Source organism: Ovis canadensis, chromosome 12, assembly GCF_042477335.2.
Source record: "Ovis canadensis isolate MfBH-ARS-UI-01 breed Bighorn chromosome 12, ARS-UI_OviCan_v2, whole genome shotgun sequence".
Lineage (NCBI taxonomy): Eukaryota > Metazoa > Chordata > Mammalia > Artiodactyla > Bovidae > Ovis > Ovis canadensis.
In genome coordinates, this window is record NC_091256.1 from 82,380,555 (window position 1) to 82,401,602 (window position 21,048).

Below are 21,048 nucleotides of genomic sequence, written 5' to 3' on the forward strand. Positions count from 1 at the left end.
TCCTTGGAAGGAAAGTTATGACCAACCTAGACAGCATATTAAAAAGCAGAGACATTAGTTTGTCAAAAAGGTCTGTCTAGTCAAGGCTATGGTTTTTCCAGTGGTCATGTATGGATGTAAGAGTTGGACTATAAAGAAAGCTGAGTGCTGAAGAATTGATGCTTTTGAATTGTGGTGTTGGAGAAGACTGTTGAGAGTCCCTTGGACTGCAAGGAGATCCAACCAGTCCATTCTAAAGGTGATCAGTCCTGGGTGTTCATTGGAAGGACTGATGTTTAAGCTGAAACTCCATTACTTTGGCCACCTGATGGGAACAGCTGACTCACTGGAAAAGACTCTGATGTTGGGAAAGATTGAGGGCAAGAGAAGGGGGCCACAGGTGATGAGATGGTTGGATGGCATCACTGACTCAATGGACATGGGTTTGGGTGGACTCCAGGAGTTGGTGATGGACAGGGAGGCCTGGCATGCTGCGGTTCATGGGGTTGCAAAGAGTTGGACATGACTAAGAGACCGAACTGAATTGAAACAAATTTACCTTAAGAATTAATACATTTCCATGACCTTATTTTCATAAACTCAGAATGAACTCTGACACAAGTGTAGTAACCTAGAACATAAACATATCTAACTTTACAAAATAGATGTGCTAGGGAAAATGTATGCAGATATAAAAACTATGTCATGTATTTTCTCTTCATGGTTCCAGTCTCAATAGCAACTGATTTTTTTAAAAGTTCAAACCAGTTCCACAATTCAGTTTAGTAGTACTGAGTGCTCAGGTGAATAAAGGAAAATATTCCTTTAAAAAACAGAATATTTTTTAATGTAAAGGAGACTATAATGCTTATTTCTATTATTATGAGACTGAGGTCAGATGGATCAGCCACTTCTCTGAGGTTAAAGTTTGTTGTCTCACTCTCATTTAGTGAGAAACAAATGGAAGGAGGAAAAACAAAAAAAACAGAAATTAAGAGCTAATTCAGACACCCCTGCTAAGTTTTTCCCTAGCTACTATAGTACTATTCTGTGTTACAGCCCTCCTTAAACCTTCCTTCCCCATTATAATAGTTAAATAAATGTAGAAAGATTAATTTTGAGTAATAGCTGGAAACAGAGGTTATCGTGGCTATTTGTGAATTTTTATCTTATCTATAACATCATAGAAAAAAATTATCTGAAGATGCTTGACTTTTAGGGACAAGTTAGAGGCAATATCCATTAGAACAGGACTAAAATCCAACTTGATTTCATTGAGGTTTCCAGGTCATCTTAAGAATCTCCATCATCTATGTAGGGAAAAGTGCAAATCTGATAGGTACAAACAACTGTAACTTATTACTTCACCATGAAAGAGGTTAAGGATATGAAAGAGGATAAGCACATACTTACCTTTCTCAAACTTAGAAAAGGCAACTGACTTGAGGCTACACTGATGACCTTTGCAAGTTCCAATCAGCTCACCAGCATTTACATCCCAAAATTTGGCTGACTGATCACCTGCTGCTGTAACCTTTCAAAAATAAGGTATCATGGTTTAATAAAACAACCCTTTACCAGTATTTACCCAGATTCCCCCCAAAATGAAAGTTACTTACAAGCTTAAATTCACCAGGGACCCAGGCCAGGTCAAAGACAGCATTCCAGTGAGCCATCCACTCTAAACGAAGAAAATGGTGAATGTGAAATGTCTACCTATGTTCTGTGGTAGCCATACCAACAATTTAAATGGCTTGAAAATTGTAGTAAAAACATCAGTGGTCAGTACAGTAAGGTCCATGGGCCAAAGAGAATTTGTGGATTCACACACATTATGCATTCCCTTCACTACCTCATAAAACTACCATCTGATATCAAATTGCTTTCCATGAGGGGATATATTCTCTAAAACAGAGTATTTGTGAAACATTCTAAAAACTCTTCATCATGCTCTCTGACAGGAGTCTAAAGTACTTTAGCTTGACATTCAAAGTTCTGCTCATGTTGGCCTATCTCTCACTGTGCTCTATGTACCTTATTCCAATCAAACTGCATCACTGCCTCTATCCACATTATTTCTGACGCTTTCCTATCTTGAGGCCTTTGCAAATGCTTTTCTCTCTACCTGGAGTGTCCAATTCCACCTGCACTCGTCTAAAATACCACAGTCCACCTTAAATGTCCCATCCTTTATGAAAAATTTCCCTCACCTTCTTTACTAGATGAGAGCTTTCTGTAACCCGTGGTGTTTTCTTTGTATTTCATCTACATCATCTAAAGCCTTTTTTCTTTGAGTTTTTTTTCAAACACCTGAATTTGTTGTTGTTGCTGTTCAGTTACTAAGGCATTTCTAACCCTGCAACCCCACGGACTATAGCATACCAGACTCCTCTGTTTTCCACTATTTCCCGGAGTTCCCATGCTCAAATTCATGTCCATTCAGTCACTGATGCTATCTAACCATTTCATCCTCTGACATCCTCTTCTCTTGCTCTCATTCTTTCCTAGCATCAGGGTCTTTTCCAACGAGTTGGCTTTTCGCATCAGGCGGCCAAAGGATTGAAGTTTCAGTTTCAGCAACAATCCTTCCAATGAATATTGAGGGTTGATTTTCTTTAGGATTGACTGGTTTCATCTCCCTGCAGTCCAAGGGACTCTAGAGAGTCTTCTTCAGCACCACAATCCGAAAGCATCAGTTCTTTGGCTCAGCTTTCTTTATGGTCCAACTCTCACATCCATACATGATTACTGATAAAACCATAGCTTTGATTATATGGACCTTTGTCAGCAAAGTGACGTCTATGCTTTTTAATATGCTGTCTACGTTGGTCACAGCTTTCCTTCCAAGGAACAAGTATCTTTTAATTTCATGGCTGCAATCACTGTCCACAGTGATTCTAGAAACCAAGGAAAGAAAATCGATCACTCCTTCCACTTTTTCTCCTTCATTTGCCATTAAGCGGACTGGATGCCATGATCTGAGTTTTTAGAATGTTGAGTTTTAAGCCAGCTTTGTCACTCTCCTCTATCATCCTTATCAAGAGGCTCTTTAGTTGCTCTTCACTTTCTGCCATCAGAGTGGTATCATCTACATCTCTGAGGTTGCTGCTATTCTCCTGGCAATCTTGATTGCAGCTTGTGATTTATCTAGCATGGCATTTCACATGATGCACTCCACATATAAGTAAAATAAGCAGGGTAACAATATATAGCCTTGTCATACTCCTGCCCCAATTTTGAATCAGTCAGGTCTTACCTCCTGGTTTGTACTGATCTAGTATTCCTATCTCTTAGAATTTTCTAGTTTGTTGTGATCCACAAGTCAAAAGCTTTAACATAGTCAATGAAGCAGAAGTAGATGTTTCACTGGAACTTCCTTGCTTTTTCCATAATCCAACCAATGTTGGCAATTTGATCTCTGGTTCCTCTGACTTTTCTGAACACAGCTAGTACCTCTGGAAGTTTTCAGTTCATGTACTGCTGAAGCCTACCTGGAAGGATTTTGAGCATAACCTTGCTAGCATGTAAAATGAGCACAGTTGTATGGTAATTTGAACATTCTTTAGCACTGACCTTCTTAGCGATTGAAATGGAAAATGACCTTTTCCAGTCCTGTGGCCACTGCTGAGTTTTCCAAATTTGCTGACACACTGAGTGTTGCACTTTAATAGCATCATCTTTTAGGATTTGAAATAGCTCAGCTGGAATTCTGTCACCTCCACTAGCTTTATTTACAGTGATGCTTCCTAAGGTCCACTTGACTTCACACTCCAGGAAGTCCAGCTCCAGGTGATGACCATACCACTGTGATTATCTGGGTTATTAAGACTTTTTTGTATTCAGTTCAGTTCAGTCGCTCAGTCATGTCCGACTCTTTGTGACCCCATGAACCACAGCATGCCAGGCCTCCCCGCCCATCACCAACTCCCAGAGCTGACCCAAACCCATGACCATCGAGTCAGTGATGCCATCCAACCATCTCATCCCGTCGTCCCCTTCTCCTCCTGCCTTCAATCTTTCCCAGCATCAGGGTCTTTTCAAATGAGTCAGCTCTTCGCATCAGGTGGCCAAAGTACTGGAATTTCAGCTTCAACATCAGTCCTTCCAATGAATATTCAGGACTGATTTCCTTTAGGATGGACTGGTTAGATCTCCTTTGCAGTCCAAGGGACTCTCAAGAGTCTTCTCCAACACCACAGTTCAAAAGCATCAATTCTTCGCCATTCAGCTTTCTGCATAGTCCAACTCTCACATCCATATGTGGCCAATGGGAAAACCATAGCCTTGACTAGACGGACCTTTGTTGTCAAAGTAATGTCTCTGCCTTTTAATATGCTGTCTAGGTTGGTCATAACTTTCCTTCCAAGGAGTAATTGTCTTTTAATTTCATGGCTGCAATCACCATCTGCAGTGATTTTATACAGTTCTTGCCACCTCTTCTTAATTTCTTCTGCTTCCGTTAGGTCCTCACTATGTCTGTCCTTTATCATGTCCATCTTTGCATGGGATGTTCTCTTGATATCTCCAATTTTCTTGAAGCGATCTCTAGTCTTTCCCAAGTTCAGTTCAGTTCAGTTCAGTCTCTCAGTCATGTCCGACTCTTTGTGACCCCATGAATTGCAGCACATCAGGCCTCCCTGTCCATCACCAACTCCCGGAGTTCACTCAAACTCACGTCCATTGAGTCGGTGATGCCATCAGCCATCTTAGCCTCTGTCGTCCCCTTCTCCTCCTGCCCACAATCCCTCCCAGCATCAGAGTCTTTTCCAATGACTCAGCTCTTCGCACGAGGTAGCCAAAGTACTGGAGTTTCAGCTTCAGCATCATTCCTTCCAAAGAAATCCCAGGGCTGATCTCCTTTAGAAAGGACTGGTTGGATCTCCTTGCAGTCCAAGGGACTCTCAAGAGTCTTCTCCAACACCATAGTTCAAAAGCATCAATTCTTCAGCGCTCAGCTTTCTTCATAGTCCAACGCTCACATCCATACATGACCACTGGATAAACCATAGCCTTGACTTGACAGACCTCTGTTGGCAAAGTAACGTCTCTGCTTTTGAATATGCTATCTAGGTTGGTCATAACTTTTCTTCCAAGGAATAAGCCTCTTTTAATTTCATGGCTGCAGTCATCATCTACAGTGATTTTGGAGCCCCCAAAAATAAAGTCTGACACTGTTTCCCCATCCGTTTGCCATAAAGTGATGGGACCAGATGCCATGATCTTAGTTTTCTAAATGTTGAGCTTTAAGCCAACTTTTCCACTCTCCTCTTTCACTTTCATCAAGGGGCTTTTTAGTTCCTCTTCACTTTCTTCCATAAGGGTAGTGTCATCTCTTTAAGGTCAGCAGAACTTTGCCTTATGCCTAAAAGATACTTGTTCAATATAAATATTTTAAAGCAATGTTTTCCCACATTAAGTATAAAAAATTTAACTTTTTGAAAGAAAAATTGTCGTTAATCCTAAAATGTTCTTAACTCTCAGTAAAGATTTTGCTGCAGTTAACAGTTATTGACAGAAAGGCAGCCCACCATTTACTTTCAGTCTGGTCCCTAAACAAACTTAATCAAAACTGAGTATCACTGAGAATTTATTCAAATAGTAATTTCCTTATGGTGGTGATTTAGTCACTAAGTCGTGTCTGACTCGAGATCCCTTGGACTGTAGCCTGCCAGGCTCCTTTGTCCATGATTCTCTAGGCAACACTGGTGTGGGTTGCCATTTCCTTCTTCAGGGGATCTTTCCAACCAGGAATCAAACTCAGGTCTCCTGCATTTCAGGCAAATTCTTTACCCACTGAGCTATGCGGGAAAGCCTAATTTCCTCATTGAGGCTTTATGAATTAAAAATATTAAAACAGATATTTTAGATCTTGACTTACCTTTGATGCACTTCTTTCTACTGCTTTGTGATTCGGTGTTATACAACCTAACAAAGCCTTCTTCATTGGCAACTGCTAGTATATGCTCCATATTGGGAGCTACGTAAGAAATAAAGAATAAAATAAAGAGTAAGAACAAATGTTAAAGCTGAGTTTAAAGCTATATATGTATAAACAACATAATATCGATTAATTGAAAACTAAAAGGTAAACAACAAAGAACCCGTTCGGAAAGAGGCAAGACAATTCTGCCCGTATAACATCTGGTACAGTAGAGGTTTTTCTGAGTTAAAGATGGCTTAAAATTTGCCATAATATCTAATTTAGTAAGTGACTAAAAACCACCAATCTTCAGATAATCTCTTATTTAAAGGGGAGCTGAATCAAGAGTGATACCTGAACAAAACAAGAGTGATACTGGCCAATGGCAAAAAAAAAAAAAAAAGGGGGGGGGGCATATGACATAGGCCTCCAGCAGGCTAACCCTATTAAATTAATATCCCTTTTCCTCAACTTTTTACTTTTCCTCTGTTAAACTTTTAACAGCAGGGACAAGCACTTCTACTTCTGTGATATGTTCCCCAATGCATTGCAGAGGAGACAGATTCAATGAGATCAACATGATGGTTGAACCTTTGTAACCCTTTCCCGATATCAGATAAAAACAAACTAAAAATGATGCTATAAGAATCGTATGGTTTAGCAGAAATATATAGTTATGCACAGAGATTAAAGTAGATTTTATAGATGAGAAGAGAGGAGATATTAGAAAAACTCTACCATCTAATATACTTTTTGTTAAAAGAGACAGCTTAGGATAATTTCCCTCTAAAGAGTGAGCCAGATCATTTCTGACCAACCTTGCTTATTCAGTAATTCTCTTACCAGAAGAGAAGGTGCATCCAAAAGGAGGAACTGGGGTTCCTGTTTCTCCATAAGAAGTATGCTCATCATTATAGCTGCACTGATAGCCAGTGAGCAGGGACTGTAGCGGGTACTGTGAAGACCATCCTAAAGGAAGACAAAATTCCTTATAGATTCCAATATATCATCACATTTCAGTACTTCTAACAAATGCAGAGGCAAAAATTCACTTTTAAAAGTTTCATATATTTTACTATAGATCTATTCACTATCCATGGCCCTCTGGAATACAGTTTCAGACATTTTCCTAAGTGGTCCTAAGGAAAAAATGAAAGAGCACTTCTCAACTTCTGGTGAGATACAGCGTTGGGCTTACCATCAAAAATGAAGACTCTTGCTAAACGTATTTAGCACAGAAAGACACTAGTGGCCTTTGTATGTTACTCCTTCCCCCATCCTTTGGTGACAATCACGAAAAATAACCACAAAGATTACCACAGCCATTCTTATCAAGTAAAATTCTAAGTTTCTAGAGTTCAAATCATTACTGCAAACTTTAAGTTACTAGCAACATCACACATAATCTAATGGTCGGAGTCAAAGGAAATAACGTAAGGTTGGCCAAAAAGTTTGTTCAGGTTTCTGGTAAGGTGGTGTGGAAAAGTCAGAATGAACTTTTTGGTCAACCCACAACGTCAAGCCACTAACATCAGTTCAGTTCAGTCGCAGTTGTGTCTGACTCTTTGCAACCCCATGGACTGCAGCACACCAAGCCTCCCTGACATCACCATCTCCTGGAGTTTACTCAAACTCATGTCCATTGAGTCAGTGATGCTGTCCAACCATCTCACCCTCTGTCGTCCTCTTCTCTTCCCACCTTCAATCTTTCCCAGCATCAAGGTCTTTTCCAATGAGTCACCTCTTTGCATCACGTGCCAAAGTAATGGAGTTTCAGCTTCAGCATCAGTCCTTCCAATGAATATTCAGGACTGATTTCCTTTAGGATTGACTGGTTGGATCTCCTTGTAGTCTAAGGGACTCTTAAGAGTCTTCTCCGACACCACAGTTCAAAAGCATCAATTCTTCAGTGCTCAGCTTTCTTTATAGTCCAACTCTCACATTCATACATGACCACTGGAAAAACCATAGCCTTGACTAGATGGACCTTTGTTGGCAATGTAACGTCTCTGCTTTTTAATATGTTGTCTAGGTTGGTCATAATTTTTCTTCCAAGGAGTAAACATCTTTTAATTTCATGGCTGCAGTCACCACCTGCAGTGATTTTGGAGCCCCCCAAAATAGTCTGTCACCGTTTCCCCATCAATTTGCCATGAAGTGATGGGACCAGATGCCATGATCTTAGTTTTCTAAATGTTGAATTTTAAGCCAGGTGTTTCACTCTCTTTTCACTTTTACCAAGAGGCTCTGTAGTTCTTTGCTTTCTGTCATAAGGGTGCTGTGTCACCTGTGTATCTGAGCTTATCGATATTGCTCTCAGCAATCTTGATTCCAGCTTGTGCTTCATCCAGTCCAGCATTTCTCATGATATACTCTGCATATAGGTTAAATAAGCAGGGTGACAATATGCAGCCTTGACATACTCCTTTCCCAATGTGGAACCAGCCTGTTGTTCCATGTCCAGTTCTAACTGTTGCTTCTTGACCTGTACAGATTTCTCAGGAGGCAGGTCAGGTGGTCTGGTATTCCCATCTCTTTAAGAACTTTCCAGTCTGTTGTGATCCACATAGTCAAAGGCTTTGGCATAGTCAATAAAGCAGAAATAGATGTTTTTCTGAAACTCTTTCACTTTTTTGATGATCCAATGGATGTTGGCAATTTGATCTCTGGTTCCTCTGCCTTTTCGAAATCTACCTTGGGCATCTGGAAGGTTCACATACTGTTGAAGCCTGGCTTGGAGAATTTTGAGCATTACTTTGCTAGCATGTGAGATAAGTGTAATTCTGTGATAGTTTGAGCATTCTTTGGCATTGCCTTTCTTTGGGACTGAAATTAAAACTGACCTTTTCTAGTCCCATGGGCACTGCTGAGTTTTCCAAATTTGCTGGCATATTGAGTGCAGCACTTTCACAGCATCATCTTTTAGGATTTGAAATAGCTCAACTGGAATTCCATCACCTCCGCTAGCTTTGTTCATAGCGATGCTTTCTAAGGCCCACTTGACTTCGCATTCCAGGATGTCTGGCTCTAGGTGAGTGATCACACCACTGTGATTATCTGGGTCATGAAGATCTTTTTTGTATAGTTCTGTGTATTCTTACCACCTCTTCTTAATATCTTCTGCTTCTGTTAAGTTCATGCCAGTAACATATTCACAAGTAAATATTAGTTCTTATACTCTCTCTTTCCTTTCCAGCATTGAAATTCTAGGACTCTAAAACGTTAACGGGAACAAGTCATAGTATCTTAAAGTTTATCACAACAATTTTAAGCCCTGAATAGCAGTAGTAGGTAGGATCTGGAAGTCTTTAAAGAAGGTGAAATCAAACACAAGTTTTGAAAGGAGAGTAAGTACTCATTGAATACATGAAAGAGGAAGAAATTCAGAGTGGAGGGAAAGCTTACTCTGCTTGGGTCAGAGACCTGATGTGTACTATGGTCCTAAAATAGTAAACCATCTACAAGGTTTTGTTTTACCATTTTGCCATGTAGGTTAACATGTTTTAAATATATAAAACATTCATTTAGCATACAGTTACTGAGAACCAAATATAGTAAGCATCGGAGGAAACAATGAAGTTACAATCTAGAGAATTGTCTAAATAATTAAGAAACTCACTCATATTTTACAGTACTCTCAATTCTTACTTTTGGTGATATAAAATAAAAAATGTCATTTGGAGAAGACATCTTAGCCTAAATAATCTCACACAAATCTAGTTCTGCAGGTTCACAGAAATAACCTAAAGGAATACAAAGGAGGCAAAGAAATTCAACTCAGATTTAGTCATTACTCCTGGGGGCATTACCTTAAGGCCAGATATCACTGTAACTGCTACTGCTACTGCTAAGTCACTTCAGTCGTGTCCGACTCTGTGTGACCCTATAGATGGCAGCCCACCAGGCTCCCCTGTCCCTGGGATTCTCCAGGCAAGAACACTGGAGTGGGTTGCCATTTCCTTCTCCAATGCATGAAAGTGAAAAGTGAAAGGGAAGTCGCTCAGTCATGCCCAACTCTTAGCAACCCCATGGACTGCAGCCTACCAGGCTCCTCTGCCCATGGGATTTTCCAGGCAAGAGTACTGGAGTGGGGTGCCATTGCCTTTAAAGACCACTAAAAGAATAATATGAATACAAAAATTAGTTATGTTGTAGAGTTCACAAATCTGCATCTACAGACAGAAAGGCAGTCCTTAAAAGCCTCTGTTCTAAAACGATTTAGAAACGATTCTAAAACGATTTAAATCTATAAAACAGTTTTTTACAGAGTAAGATAGGGTGATCAAAAAAATGACTTTTCAAGCTTAAAGTCAAATTACATTAGGATAAATCTGTGGGAAAAATAAAGTGGAAATATATTCAAGGGAAAAAAACAACTATGTAGAATATCTAGCAGTTCATACTTTAAAAAATGGTTGATGTGATTATTAAATCATTACTATAGTATTTACAGTCTATTAGACAGTTTAAAGACACAGCATTTTCATTTAAGAAGGTAAACACAATATGGTCAGAAATTATATATCCTTTGCATCTGTTTAAACTTTTAAAGAAAACTTCAAGATCAATTTAAAAATACACAGAAGAGTAATCAGCTTTCATTTTAGAAAGATCATTGGCAGCAATATGGGAAATAAACTGGAAAGAGGGAAACTAAGAGACCATTCAAGAGACTTGTTATAGTCCAGACAAGAAGGTATAAAGGCCCAACTGAGGGAAACAGAATGATAAGCATAATATAGATCCAAAATATGTGAAGAGGCAAAATCAGCGAAGAAGACACAGAGAAGGAAGAATTCAGGAGATTTTAAGGGAACTTCTCGAAAGGGTATCTTGAGGAAAATGGAGGAATTCTGATTGACTTTCAGGTTTCTGACTGTGAAGACCAGTTTAAAACAATGAGACCATTTCCTAAACTAGGTAATATAGCAGGTTAGAGAAAAAAGTGAGTTTACATGAGTTTGAGATGTTTCTGGGACTGACCACCTGGATGAAGATGCTTATACACCTCTCATAGAAATAGATGTAAAGCGAATAGAAGGTTGCAGGTAATAGTGGAAGAAATCCTGGTTACAGCTATGATCACCCATGGGAGTTGGTAGAAACAGAAAAGGGGCCTAGGATATATCATGGAAGGAGAAAGATAGTCCTACAAAGTTTGGCGCATGATATATAACAATGAATGAATTTCAGCGCCTAAACACAAAACAATGAATGAGTATTTGGGGGCTTGGTGTGGGCTGTCTCAAAACATACCATAACAGCATATTGATTATTTTGAAGTTGCTTGAGAAGCAGCTGATGCAAGAAGGAAACCCTAACCTTCCTGTCTCCCTGAAAGGCAGGAAATAAATCTCTCCTATGAAAGGTGCACTCCTTGCAACTGGAGGTATAAGGTCACCCTTATCCGACAGAGAGGAAATTCAGAGCCAAGAAGGCTGTGTAAACAAACCTTGTAACTTCTTTTAATTTACTACCTCAAGCCCAAACTCTGTTTAGATTCCTTACTAATTACGTATCCCAAACTTAAGTTCTTTGTCCTGTCAATTCCTCACAAATTTATTGCCTTTTCTGGGGTCTGAAAAGTATAAAAGCTGCCTGCTTTGGCCACTTCTTAGGTACCATTTCTATGAGATCTCCATGCACATGAATTAAAATTTGTTTTTCTCCTGCTAATCTCTTGTGTCTATTTTGTTATTAGTCCAGCCATATATACTCAATCAGCGTAGAGGGGGAAATTTACCCTTTCCGGAAAAATATTTACGAATCAGAGATAAAGTTGACAGACAGAATGTAGAGTTAAGAGAAGAATCTGTTTCAAACGAAAGACTACATAGCTTGCTCCAGGTCACACAGACAAGCAAGGAGTGGAGGTGAAATTAGGAAGACAGAGCTCTTAACTACCATGCTATACTGACATTCATGACATAAAGGATATAGAAGTAAAGCAAGGTCGCAGCAGAGACAGAAAGGAGAGGCTTTTAGAGTATAATTTAAAAGACTGTCTAAGAGATAAGGATGGTAGAGTTTTCGATTGGAGGAAGGAAGCTGATGAGCTACTCACCAGTCTTCTCAATATCTTTTTTCAAGACCTATGCCTTAAACATAAAAAGCTCACTTCTCACATTTTCTGTTTTCCACACGGGTTTCAAGGGGAAAGAAGACCTTGTTCATCTTTAAATGAGATTTCATTTGCAGCCAACCTTAGTCCGGGTGGTAACTCCCTTATCAAAAACTTACCAGAAAGTTTCAGGTTGATGACACTCAAACCTAAAGCTCAAAATTCTTATTGCCAATGTTTTAACCTAAGGAACTTCAAGAACTGGAAAGAATAAATTGGAAGCCTACATACTAACATGGAAGTATTTCCAAGTTCTATCGTAAAAGTAAAGAGATAAAACATTTTAACCCCATTTCCATAAATAACAATACTTCCTACTTCTGGCATTGAAAAACATTTTGGAATAAAATACTTCAATCTATTAATAGTGGTCATTTGTGGGAAATGTGCTTACGGGCATTTTTCACTGTATTACTACGAATTTTTATACCCTTGAATTAATCAGGAAGAAAAAATTCTGACCATGCTAGAAGCAGATGTTCTGTTTTCCCTGCCTGACTGAGTTCTTTTTAAGAGCCGATCCTATTCTCTGGTGTATATGGCAAACGGTAGGGCTCACTAAGTTTCCACTACAAATGAATGAATTAATCAATGCGTACGATCCTTGACGATCTCACACAGCTGTTCGTTCAGAAAGCCAAACACTCTCAAATGCACGCGTCTTCCAGTTAACGTGCAAAACAGACATAAACCGTAATGGAGGTCAGTTAACTCAACGTCCCTCCCTCCCTCAGCCTACACGACTAAAAAAAGCCTCGATTACGACGAAAACTATCTCGAGGGCACTAAAGTGCGGCTTTCTTCAGTATTCCTAGCTAGTACGAACTCATTCTGGCTGGGGGAGAACTCGGCGGCTGGGAAACTGAACTGAAATCGGCATTGGTCCGAGGAGTTGTTCTGGGGGAGGTGAATCCCGCCGGCAAGAAACAGCGGTTAGGGCCGTTACTCACCATTTCTCGGGACGCCAAACTGGGGCTGGCGGAGCACCGAATTGAAGAGCATCTGGGACGGAGGAAAACGCTCAACTGAGGAAAAAGCCGTGGAAATGCCTCCAGATTCAGCAGAAACTGTATCCTGCGCCCCTTAGACCACGACTAAGTTATTGCCTCCAACTCCCGCCACTGTAAGCCCCGGTCACCAAACTCCCCGCCAAACTGACGTCACGCCCTCTGATTGGCTCTCGGAGCGGCGTCCGGGCGCGTACGAGTCACTTCCCCCTTCGAAGCCCCGCCTCCTTCTCGCCCAGCCGCGGGAACCTAGCGTTCCAGAGCTCCCTGAGCGCCTGCGCGGGGGGCCGCAGGGGCGCTGGCGAACGGCAGGGAGCCCAGGGCGCATGCGTAACACGGCTTGACAGAGCGCGGAGGAAAAATCCGCGAGAAGGTGGTGGAAGAAGATGGCGGTGGTGGGGCCGAGTTTGCAATCTCTATGAATAGGCTAATCGAGTAACTGTATGGGTCATGGCGTCAAACTCAACTAAGTCTTTTCTGGCAGATGCCGGCTATGGCGAACAGGAGCTGGATGCTAACTCTGCCCTTATGGAGTTAGACAAAGGTATTTCGAAAGAGCGGGCTGCGCGTGTGTGGGGGGAAGTGGCGCCACCAGGCGGTGGTAGCCGCGCGAGAAGCTGGGGAGGCGCATGCGCGGTGCTTCCTGGGCGGGGCGGGGTCGGGCGCCTTTGCCTTTGGTGAGCCCAGGGCTTTTCGCGGCTTTGGGAGGTTGGCCGAAAACGGCAGCGTTGCTTGATTGCCCTTGTACAGCTGAAAAAGTAGAGAGCTCCCGCTAAAGGCTCGCTTGGACCACTTGAGGGCACAGCCCCGCGATTTTCCACGCAGTTTCTAAAAGTGCTGTATTGAAATTATGAAATTATTTTTCAGTATGTGCAGTTGAGACCAGGTCTTCACCAGGACTGCTGCTTCTTGCACCGACTTTACAGCGATTCATTTAATTTCTGTAATTCTTACCTGCCGGTTACTAGGCAGGTCAAAAATAGGGCCAAGACATCCGAAAAGCATAGCCCCTATTCATTCTCTGCTTCCCTGATAGCTCAGCTGGTATAGAATCCGCCTGCAATGCAAGGTTCGATTCCTGGGTCCGGAACATCCGCTGGAGAAGGGATAGGCTACCCACGCTAGTATTCTTGGGCTTCGCTTGTGGCGCAAGCTTAGTGTAATTAAAGCAATGTACTTTAAGGGCAGGGTCAGATCAGTGGAAAGATTAGAGAATCCGGACTTACTTGGGAACTTGTGTATGACTGATGATTTTCTAACTACATTTCCGATATTTGGTAGTTTTAAAGGGGGTATTTGAAGCCTATCAATAAAGTAGTGTTACTTCTTAGAAACTACAATTAAGTCCTAAAAATACAAGAAGTGAGAGACATCATATATCCTATTTCATCCATTAAGATACATATTTTTTCACATATTAACATCTCTGAAACAGAGTCCTCTTAAAAACCTGTAAAATAAAGTCTTAGTTATTATTTAATTGGGCTTCCTTTGTGGCTCAGCTGATAAAGAATCTGCCTACAATGTGGGGGACTTGGGTTGGATCCCTGGGTTGGGAAGCTACCCGTTCCACTATTCTGGCCTGAAGAATTCCCTGGAGTGTGTATAGTCCTTGGGGTTGCAAAGAGGCGGATACGACTGAGCGACTTTCACACACATTCTCTGCAAATGAGTTCAATTTCCTTATGGCAATGAAGGGATGGGACAGGCTTGGTGTAGTAGTAGAAGCTTTGGATAGACTTGAGTTGAATTCTAGTTTCGCTAGTTTTATGATCATGGACATGTCATTTAACCAAACCTAATCTTGGTTTTTTTCTCTGCAAAATGAGGAAAATACCATTGAGCTGGCAAAATGGTTGTAAATATTAAGTGATGTAATAGTATGCAAAAAAGTCCTTATTAAATGCAGAAGAGATTTGCCTTATCTTTTAGAGAGGGATTTGGAAGGCAAGGGCAGGTATTTCTTAGTAGAGAACTCAAAGTATTACAGTGACTCTATTGTTTCAGTGTACTTGTTATTTTTATTGAATGGGGGAAACATCACTTGGTATACAGTTAATTAACTGGAGCCAGTGGGTAATATGTTAAGAACTGGACTAGCAGTTAGAAGGATTTTTAAGTCCATTTGGAGCCACTTCCCAGCCCTCTGACTTGGACACTTTGTTAACTTTTCTGGGACTTCAATTTTTTTTTTTTTTACCTTGTAGACATTTAAAGTGCAGTTGGTCCAGATAAGAGTTTCTCAGACTTAAAAACAAATAAACAAACTTTTAACTTCCTTTGATCAACATGAAAATTTCATAACACTCCAATGAGATATTCCTTTGGTTGAGTCATAGTAGTGCAAGTCCATCATCCAAGAAAATGATGTTGAGCTTTGCTTTCTCTTAAGAAAAACTATAGGGCTTTTTCCTTCTGAAATAGAAAATCATAATATCAGATGTGTTTTTTAAACACTGCATAACCTTTTCCTCCCCATTCTGTTAATTCCTTCCTTATTCCCCAATAAGAGTTGCAGGTCTACATGTCTAATATTTCTACTAAATCTCTAAAGAGATTTTCTACCACTGTGGTCTGGGTGGACTCATCCCATAATGACAGTAGAGCAGTAGTGTAGAACAGCATTGGGATGGGACTCTGAAGAAATGAGAGCTCTAGAATTATTTGATTCCTAAAAACTTGCAGTTGTGGTAAGAAAAAAATGTAACACAATTTTTCCTTCCCAAAAGTTGAAATAGGAATATTTTAGACCTGTAAGAAGTGTATAGATGGTTATTGAGTGTTTACCTATAAACCAGGTGTCAGTCCTAGATCATGTTTAATCCTCCCAGCAGCACCTTGGGTGATGTAAGATGTTATTCTATTCCATAACATCTTACAGAAGAACGCAAAGTAACTTTTTGACCAACCCAGTTATTTTACAGGTGGAAGTTGGTCTGGGGTTGCTTGAATACATGGTGCCACACAGATAGCAGCGAGGCTACTGCTGTAGAGAGGAGGTGATTGTAATAATCCAGGGAGAAGAGAAGAGTGGCTTGGGCCAGGTTACAGTGAAGCTGTGTGAAGTGCTGAGATTGTGTATGTATTTTGAAGGTAGGGCCAACAAGATTGGCTAATGAATTAGTTGAGGATGTGAGAATAAGAGGTCAGGAGAAACTCAGAGGTTTCTTGGGTTTTTTTTGGTCAGAGCTATTGGAAGTATATATGGTCATTTACCGAGTGGATGAAAATCAGATCGCTGTGGGACTATTGAATTTGAGCTATCACTTAGATATTCAAATGGAGATGTTGGGTAGGCAGTTAGATATACAGATGTGATAGTTGAAGTCCATAATAGAAAAGTATCTGTAGCACGAGTGTCAAGAAGCCCACTTGGGAAATATTGCCATTTTATAACCTGTTATATGGTTATGACTGTTGCACTTTGTTCTGAGCATTTTGAGCAAGCATGGAAGTAAGATATTTATTTCTGATCTCTTTAGGAATAAATGGATGTTCTTTTAAAGCTGATTGAATGTCTGTTTAGGATGTAGTTAGTAACACAGGAAAATAATCATTCATATAATAGTCATTAATTCATTTAATAAATATTTACTAATCACCTGCATTGTGTTAGGCACTTAAACTTGGAGCTGTATTAGTGAACAAAACAGCTTTAAGAACCTCCCCTGAGGGAGGGAGGTTCAAGGAAGGGACATAGACTATGGCTAATTCATGTTAATGTATGGCAGAAATCAAACCAGTATTGTAAAGCAATTATCTTTCAATTACAAATAAATAAGTTTTTTTAAAAAAAGACCAAAAAGTGGGCAGTGGCCTAATTCCTGGAAATCTCCCCTCCCCCCAAATAGTTGGACTAATCCTCCCACTCATTAGCCTATGAAATTATCCAGCCCAGAAAAACTAACCATGGCCACATTTCAAGACCACAGCACTTGCCCTCTGTCGAGGCCCACACTGTATCTATGGAGTGTGTTTCTCTTTGAATAAATCTACTTCTTACCTATGGGAAAAAAAAAAAAAGCTCACCTAAGGAATCAGACAGGACTAGATTAAATATGGCCTTGTTAGGACAAGAAGTTTGGATTTTATGAGAAGACATTGAGAAGTTTTTAAGTAGAGGACTGACATGGATTGGTTTACATTTTTGAGGATGACTTTCGCTCCTATGTAGAGGTCTTTTTGCCTTCCCCTTTTTAAAGTTTTAAGCTGATAACCATGCTGCCTGAGCTATGAAGACAAAGCAAACAGAGTTAAGTGTTAAATCAAGTACAACTTATGTATATTGGACATTTCGTAATACAGCACATCATTTCTATAGTATAGGCATTACAAAGGACATACTTCACATAATTTATTCAGTTAGTGTAACTTTTTCACTAAACATTGTCAGTCTAAAGATTTTTAAGTCAGCTGATGGGAAGTGTCCCGATGATTTAGGAAAAGGTACGCAAGATTTCCACCCTGGGTGGAAAGGGGAAGCTACTGTAGAAGACACCACTCAGCCTGCCTGCTTTCTGTGAGGTTGGTCTTGGGAGGGATGAGATCAAAGAGCAATGGAGAAGAGAGCAGTTTGCCTTTCCTGTGCCTGGGCGATGAGAAAGGAGGACGTGCAGGGGTTGGAGTTGCTGGCCGAGGTGCTGGTGAGCTTAATGCTGCATGGAAAACCTGACGGTATGTTCAGTGAAGAAATTGATATGGATGCCGTCAATCAGGACAACTGTCTTGTCTCCCTTATTTTCCCCTTAGATGCTATCACGTCACCTATGTTGGCAAACATCTGAATTCTCAGATTGAAGAAGAGCACAGGTTGCTTTTACACTGTCTGTATTGGCACAGATGTAGTTGGCATGATAAATAAATGTGAGGCCTTGCAAGTATCCTCATATCCCCTTCCAAAGAGGGAGATCTCTGCAGCCAAGATTGTACCAAGTGACTTAATTCCGTGCCATAAGTGATTCAGAAATGGACATGTGATCCACACTGAGTCAAATTCTTTCTCTTTAAGAATCTGTACTACCAGACCAAACTTAGTGTTGAGAGGTGGACCTCTTGGCCTTGGCACGTGTGCGCTCAGTCGTGTCTGACTCTTGGTGACCCTCCTCTGTCCATGGACTTTTCCAAGCAAGAATAGTGGAGTGGATTGCCATTTCCTACTTCAGGAGATCTACTCGACCAAGGGATCGAGCCCATCTCCTGAATTACAGGTGGATTCTTTCCCACTGAGCCATCTGGGAAGCCCATGGACCTCTAAGATCATGTATAATAGAATTGAGGTGAAGGTCAGACTGTTAACTCAAAGTCACATAAAAACAAGCATTATAATGGACTATTTCTTAAAGCCAGTGATCCCTTGGCCAGCTGTGAGAACTGATCCAAAAATTCAAGACCCTTCTTTGGTTCTTGTTGAAATCCACAGATTCATTTTTATGTGTGGGTAAGCAAAGAGTCGGACATGATTGAGGGACTGAACTGAACTGAACTGAATGCATTTCTCTCTTTTGCACCCTACCTTCTCATTTCCTCTCTCATAATAAGACTCTCATATCAGAAAATAAGCAAGACATTTACTGTTCTTTAGCTCATGTACCCAAGGCTCTGTTACAGGAATAAATGGTCTATCTTAAATAAAAATTGACCACACTAGAGAAATCAGAATATTTCTCTGGCAGATGCAAAATTATCTTTGGCACATTTTGAATCAGTTTGAATAAATTGGTCTGAGATTCTGTTTTAAAGGGAAGGTAAAGTGGATCGTCTTCTGTTGAAGAGACTCCTTGTGCCTAGGCTACTTCCTCCTTTCCCTTTTTCATCCCAACTAAGGTTGATTTACTACAAACAGAACTTTGCTGTCATGTGCATCACTCAACCAGGGAGAGAGAGAGAAGGAAGCAAACCCAGTTGCTCTGGGTTCCCCCAGCAGTCAGTTCCCCGACCGCATGTACACAAGCGCACATCTCTCCTTTCTCTGCCTTCACCTCTGTCTTGAGGCTTGCCTTTCTTTCCCTTCACTGCCCTGGCTTTGTGTCCCTTGACCGCCTTTTCAAGGCTTCAGGAGCCATTGCTAGTCACCTAGAAGGTCTGTTTTGGGGCTTAGTGTATTTAATGGGAAGAAGACTCCAAGAGCTCCTAGTGGCAGTTCTTGTGTGTATGGAAGTTGGTGAGTGAGGTGTGTAGGGAGAGGGGAGCAGACAAAGAAGGGATATGTTCTGAATATCTCAGTTAGAAATTAATTTTGAATTAATTTTCCCTTAAGAACTTTTATTATAAGCAGCCATTAGATTACAGAGTACTGTTAAGTACTGACAGTGCTGTTTTTTTTTTCCTATGAGGAAATATGTTCCCAGTACCAGATAACTAACCTGAGCGTGCCTACAGAACTGAATTCATTAGTAAGCTGTAGAAATTGCGTGTGCACATTTACTTTGTAAGTCTTCCACATTGAGACAAAGAGGCACCCAGGAAAGAGCCCTCAGTCCACTGGGAATCAACCGCACAGTGTACGAGCGGTGAGTTCAGTTTCAGTCAGAGTCTCACTGAGGACTATAGCCCTGGAGACAGCTTTCCAGAAAGCTCTGAGAAATCGCTCAGGGGGAGAGGTCAGTATATCATGCAATTATGACTAAGGAGTATGTCAAGCCGGCGGACATCTCGGTAGGTTACTGACAGTTTCAAGGAACACACATCTCAGTTAATGACTTCAGTGCTTTTCTAAGTGTGGGAAAATGCAGGACTCCGGGTTCATAAACTTTTTTCCCCTGAAATATAACTGCCTAAGTGCGTGTTTGGCCTGTTTTCCTTAAAACACAGAGTGCCTCATTTAGTTCTTTAAGCTGAATTCCTTTCAGGGTGTACTGTAGGTCAGTGACTCATTCCTCGTAAGACTGAATGGCGAGCGACAGTCCTTGTTTCAACCCCAGATATTTCCTTTGTCATTTTTAAACAATGAACAAACTTTACTGAACAGAACTATTCATGGGCACTTATTCTTATACAGATATAATCAGCATTTTATAAGTGGCAAAATAATAAAAATTATTTGAAGGTGATACTATAAATTTCATATCAGGATATTCATTCTTAATGGATTTTTTTTAAGGATTGAACATGAACTGTTTGTTGGATTTTTGAAAAATCAAATTCATTGAGGGAATTCCCTGGTGGTCCGACATTTAGGGCTCCATGGTTTCACTGTTGAGGGCCTGGGTTCAATCTCTGATCTGGGAATTAAGATCCCATAAGCAGTGCAACCAAAAAAAAAAGGAATCATTCATTGAGGCATAATTTGTTTGTAATAAAGTTCACCAAATGTATATAGTCATGAAACCACTGCCTGGAATATTTCACCCCTAGAACTTCCTCATGCCCCTTTGTGGTCAGTCTTTCTTTAGCTTTCGGCAACCACTTTCCACTTTCTGTCTTCATAGCTTTGCCTTTTCCAGAATGTCATGTAATATATAGTCATAGAGTAGTCTTTTGGGTCTGACTTCTTTGATTTAGCATGATGATTTTGAGATCCACCCATGTTGTGCATCAGTAATGGGTTCCTTTTTTTTTTTTTTTTTTTTGCTGCTGCTGTTCTGTCACTAAGTTGTGTCTGACTCTTCCTGACCCCGTGGACTGTAGCACCCCAGGCTTCCCTGAACTTCACTGTCTCCTGGAGCTTTCTCAAACTCATGTCTGTTGAGTCAGTGATGCTATCCAACCTTTTCATCCTCTGTTGCCTCCTTCTCCTCCTGCCCTCTATCTTTCCCAGCATCAGGGTCTTTTCCAGTGAGTCAGCTCTTCGCATCAGGTGACCAAAGTATTAGAGCTTCAGCTTCAGCATCAGTCCTTCCAATGAATATTCAGGGTTGATTTCCTTTAGGATAGACTGGTTTGATCTTGTTGTCCAAGGAACTCTCAAGAGTCCTCTCCAGCACCACAATTCGAAATCATCATTTCTTCGGTATTCAGCCTTCTTTATGGTCCAACTCTCACATCTGTACACGACTGCTAGAAAAACCATAGCTTTGACTAGA

General features: G+C 40.7%; 2 protein-coding genes across 3 annotated transcripts in view; one reads left to right on the top strand and one right to left on the bottom strand.

Annotated features, from left to right (window-relative positions):
• DTL (denticleless E3 ubiquitin protein ligase homolog) overlaps nt 1–13,177 on the bottom strand; it is a 50,844-nt gene extending 37,667 nt beyond the window's left edge. The window contains exons 1-5 of one of the 2 annotated variants that reach the window (XM_069544964.1): nt 12,971–13,177; nt 6,743–6,868; nt 5,858–5,956; nt 1,599–1,660; nt 1,393–1,513 (exon numbers count right to left, since the gene is read on the bottom strand). In XM_069544964.1, the coding sequence (XP_069401065.1) occupies nt 1,393–1,513; nt 1,599–1,660; nt 5,858–5,956; nt 6,743–6,868; nt 12,971–13,022 (460 nt within the window). In that variant the 5' untranslated portion in view covers nt 13,023–13,177. The remainder of the gene's footprint in view (nt 1–1,392; nt 1,514–1,598; nt 1,661–5,857; nt 5,957–6,742; nt 6,869–12,970) is intronic. The other variant, XM_069544965.1, reaches the window with a different exon arrangement.
• Nucleotides 13,178–13,249: 72 nt separating this feature from the next.
• INTS7 (integrator complex subunit 7) overlaps nt 13,250–21,048 on the top strand; it is a 79,540-nt gene continuing 71,741 nt past the window's right edge. The window contains exon 1 of the mRNA XM_069544210.1: nt 13,250–13,571. Coding sequence (XP_069400311.1) covers nt 13,478–13,571 — 94 coding nt within the window. The 5' untranslated portion in view covers nt 13,250–13,477. The remainder of the gene's footprint in view (nt 13,572–21,048) is intronic.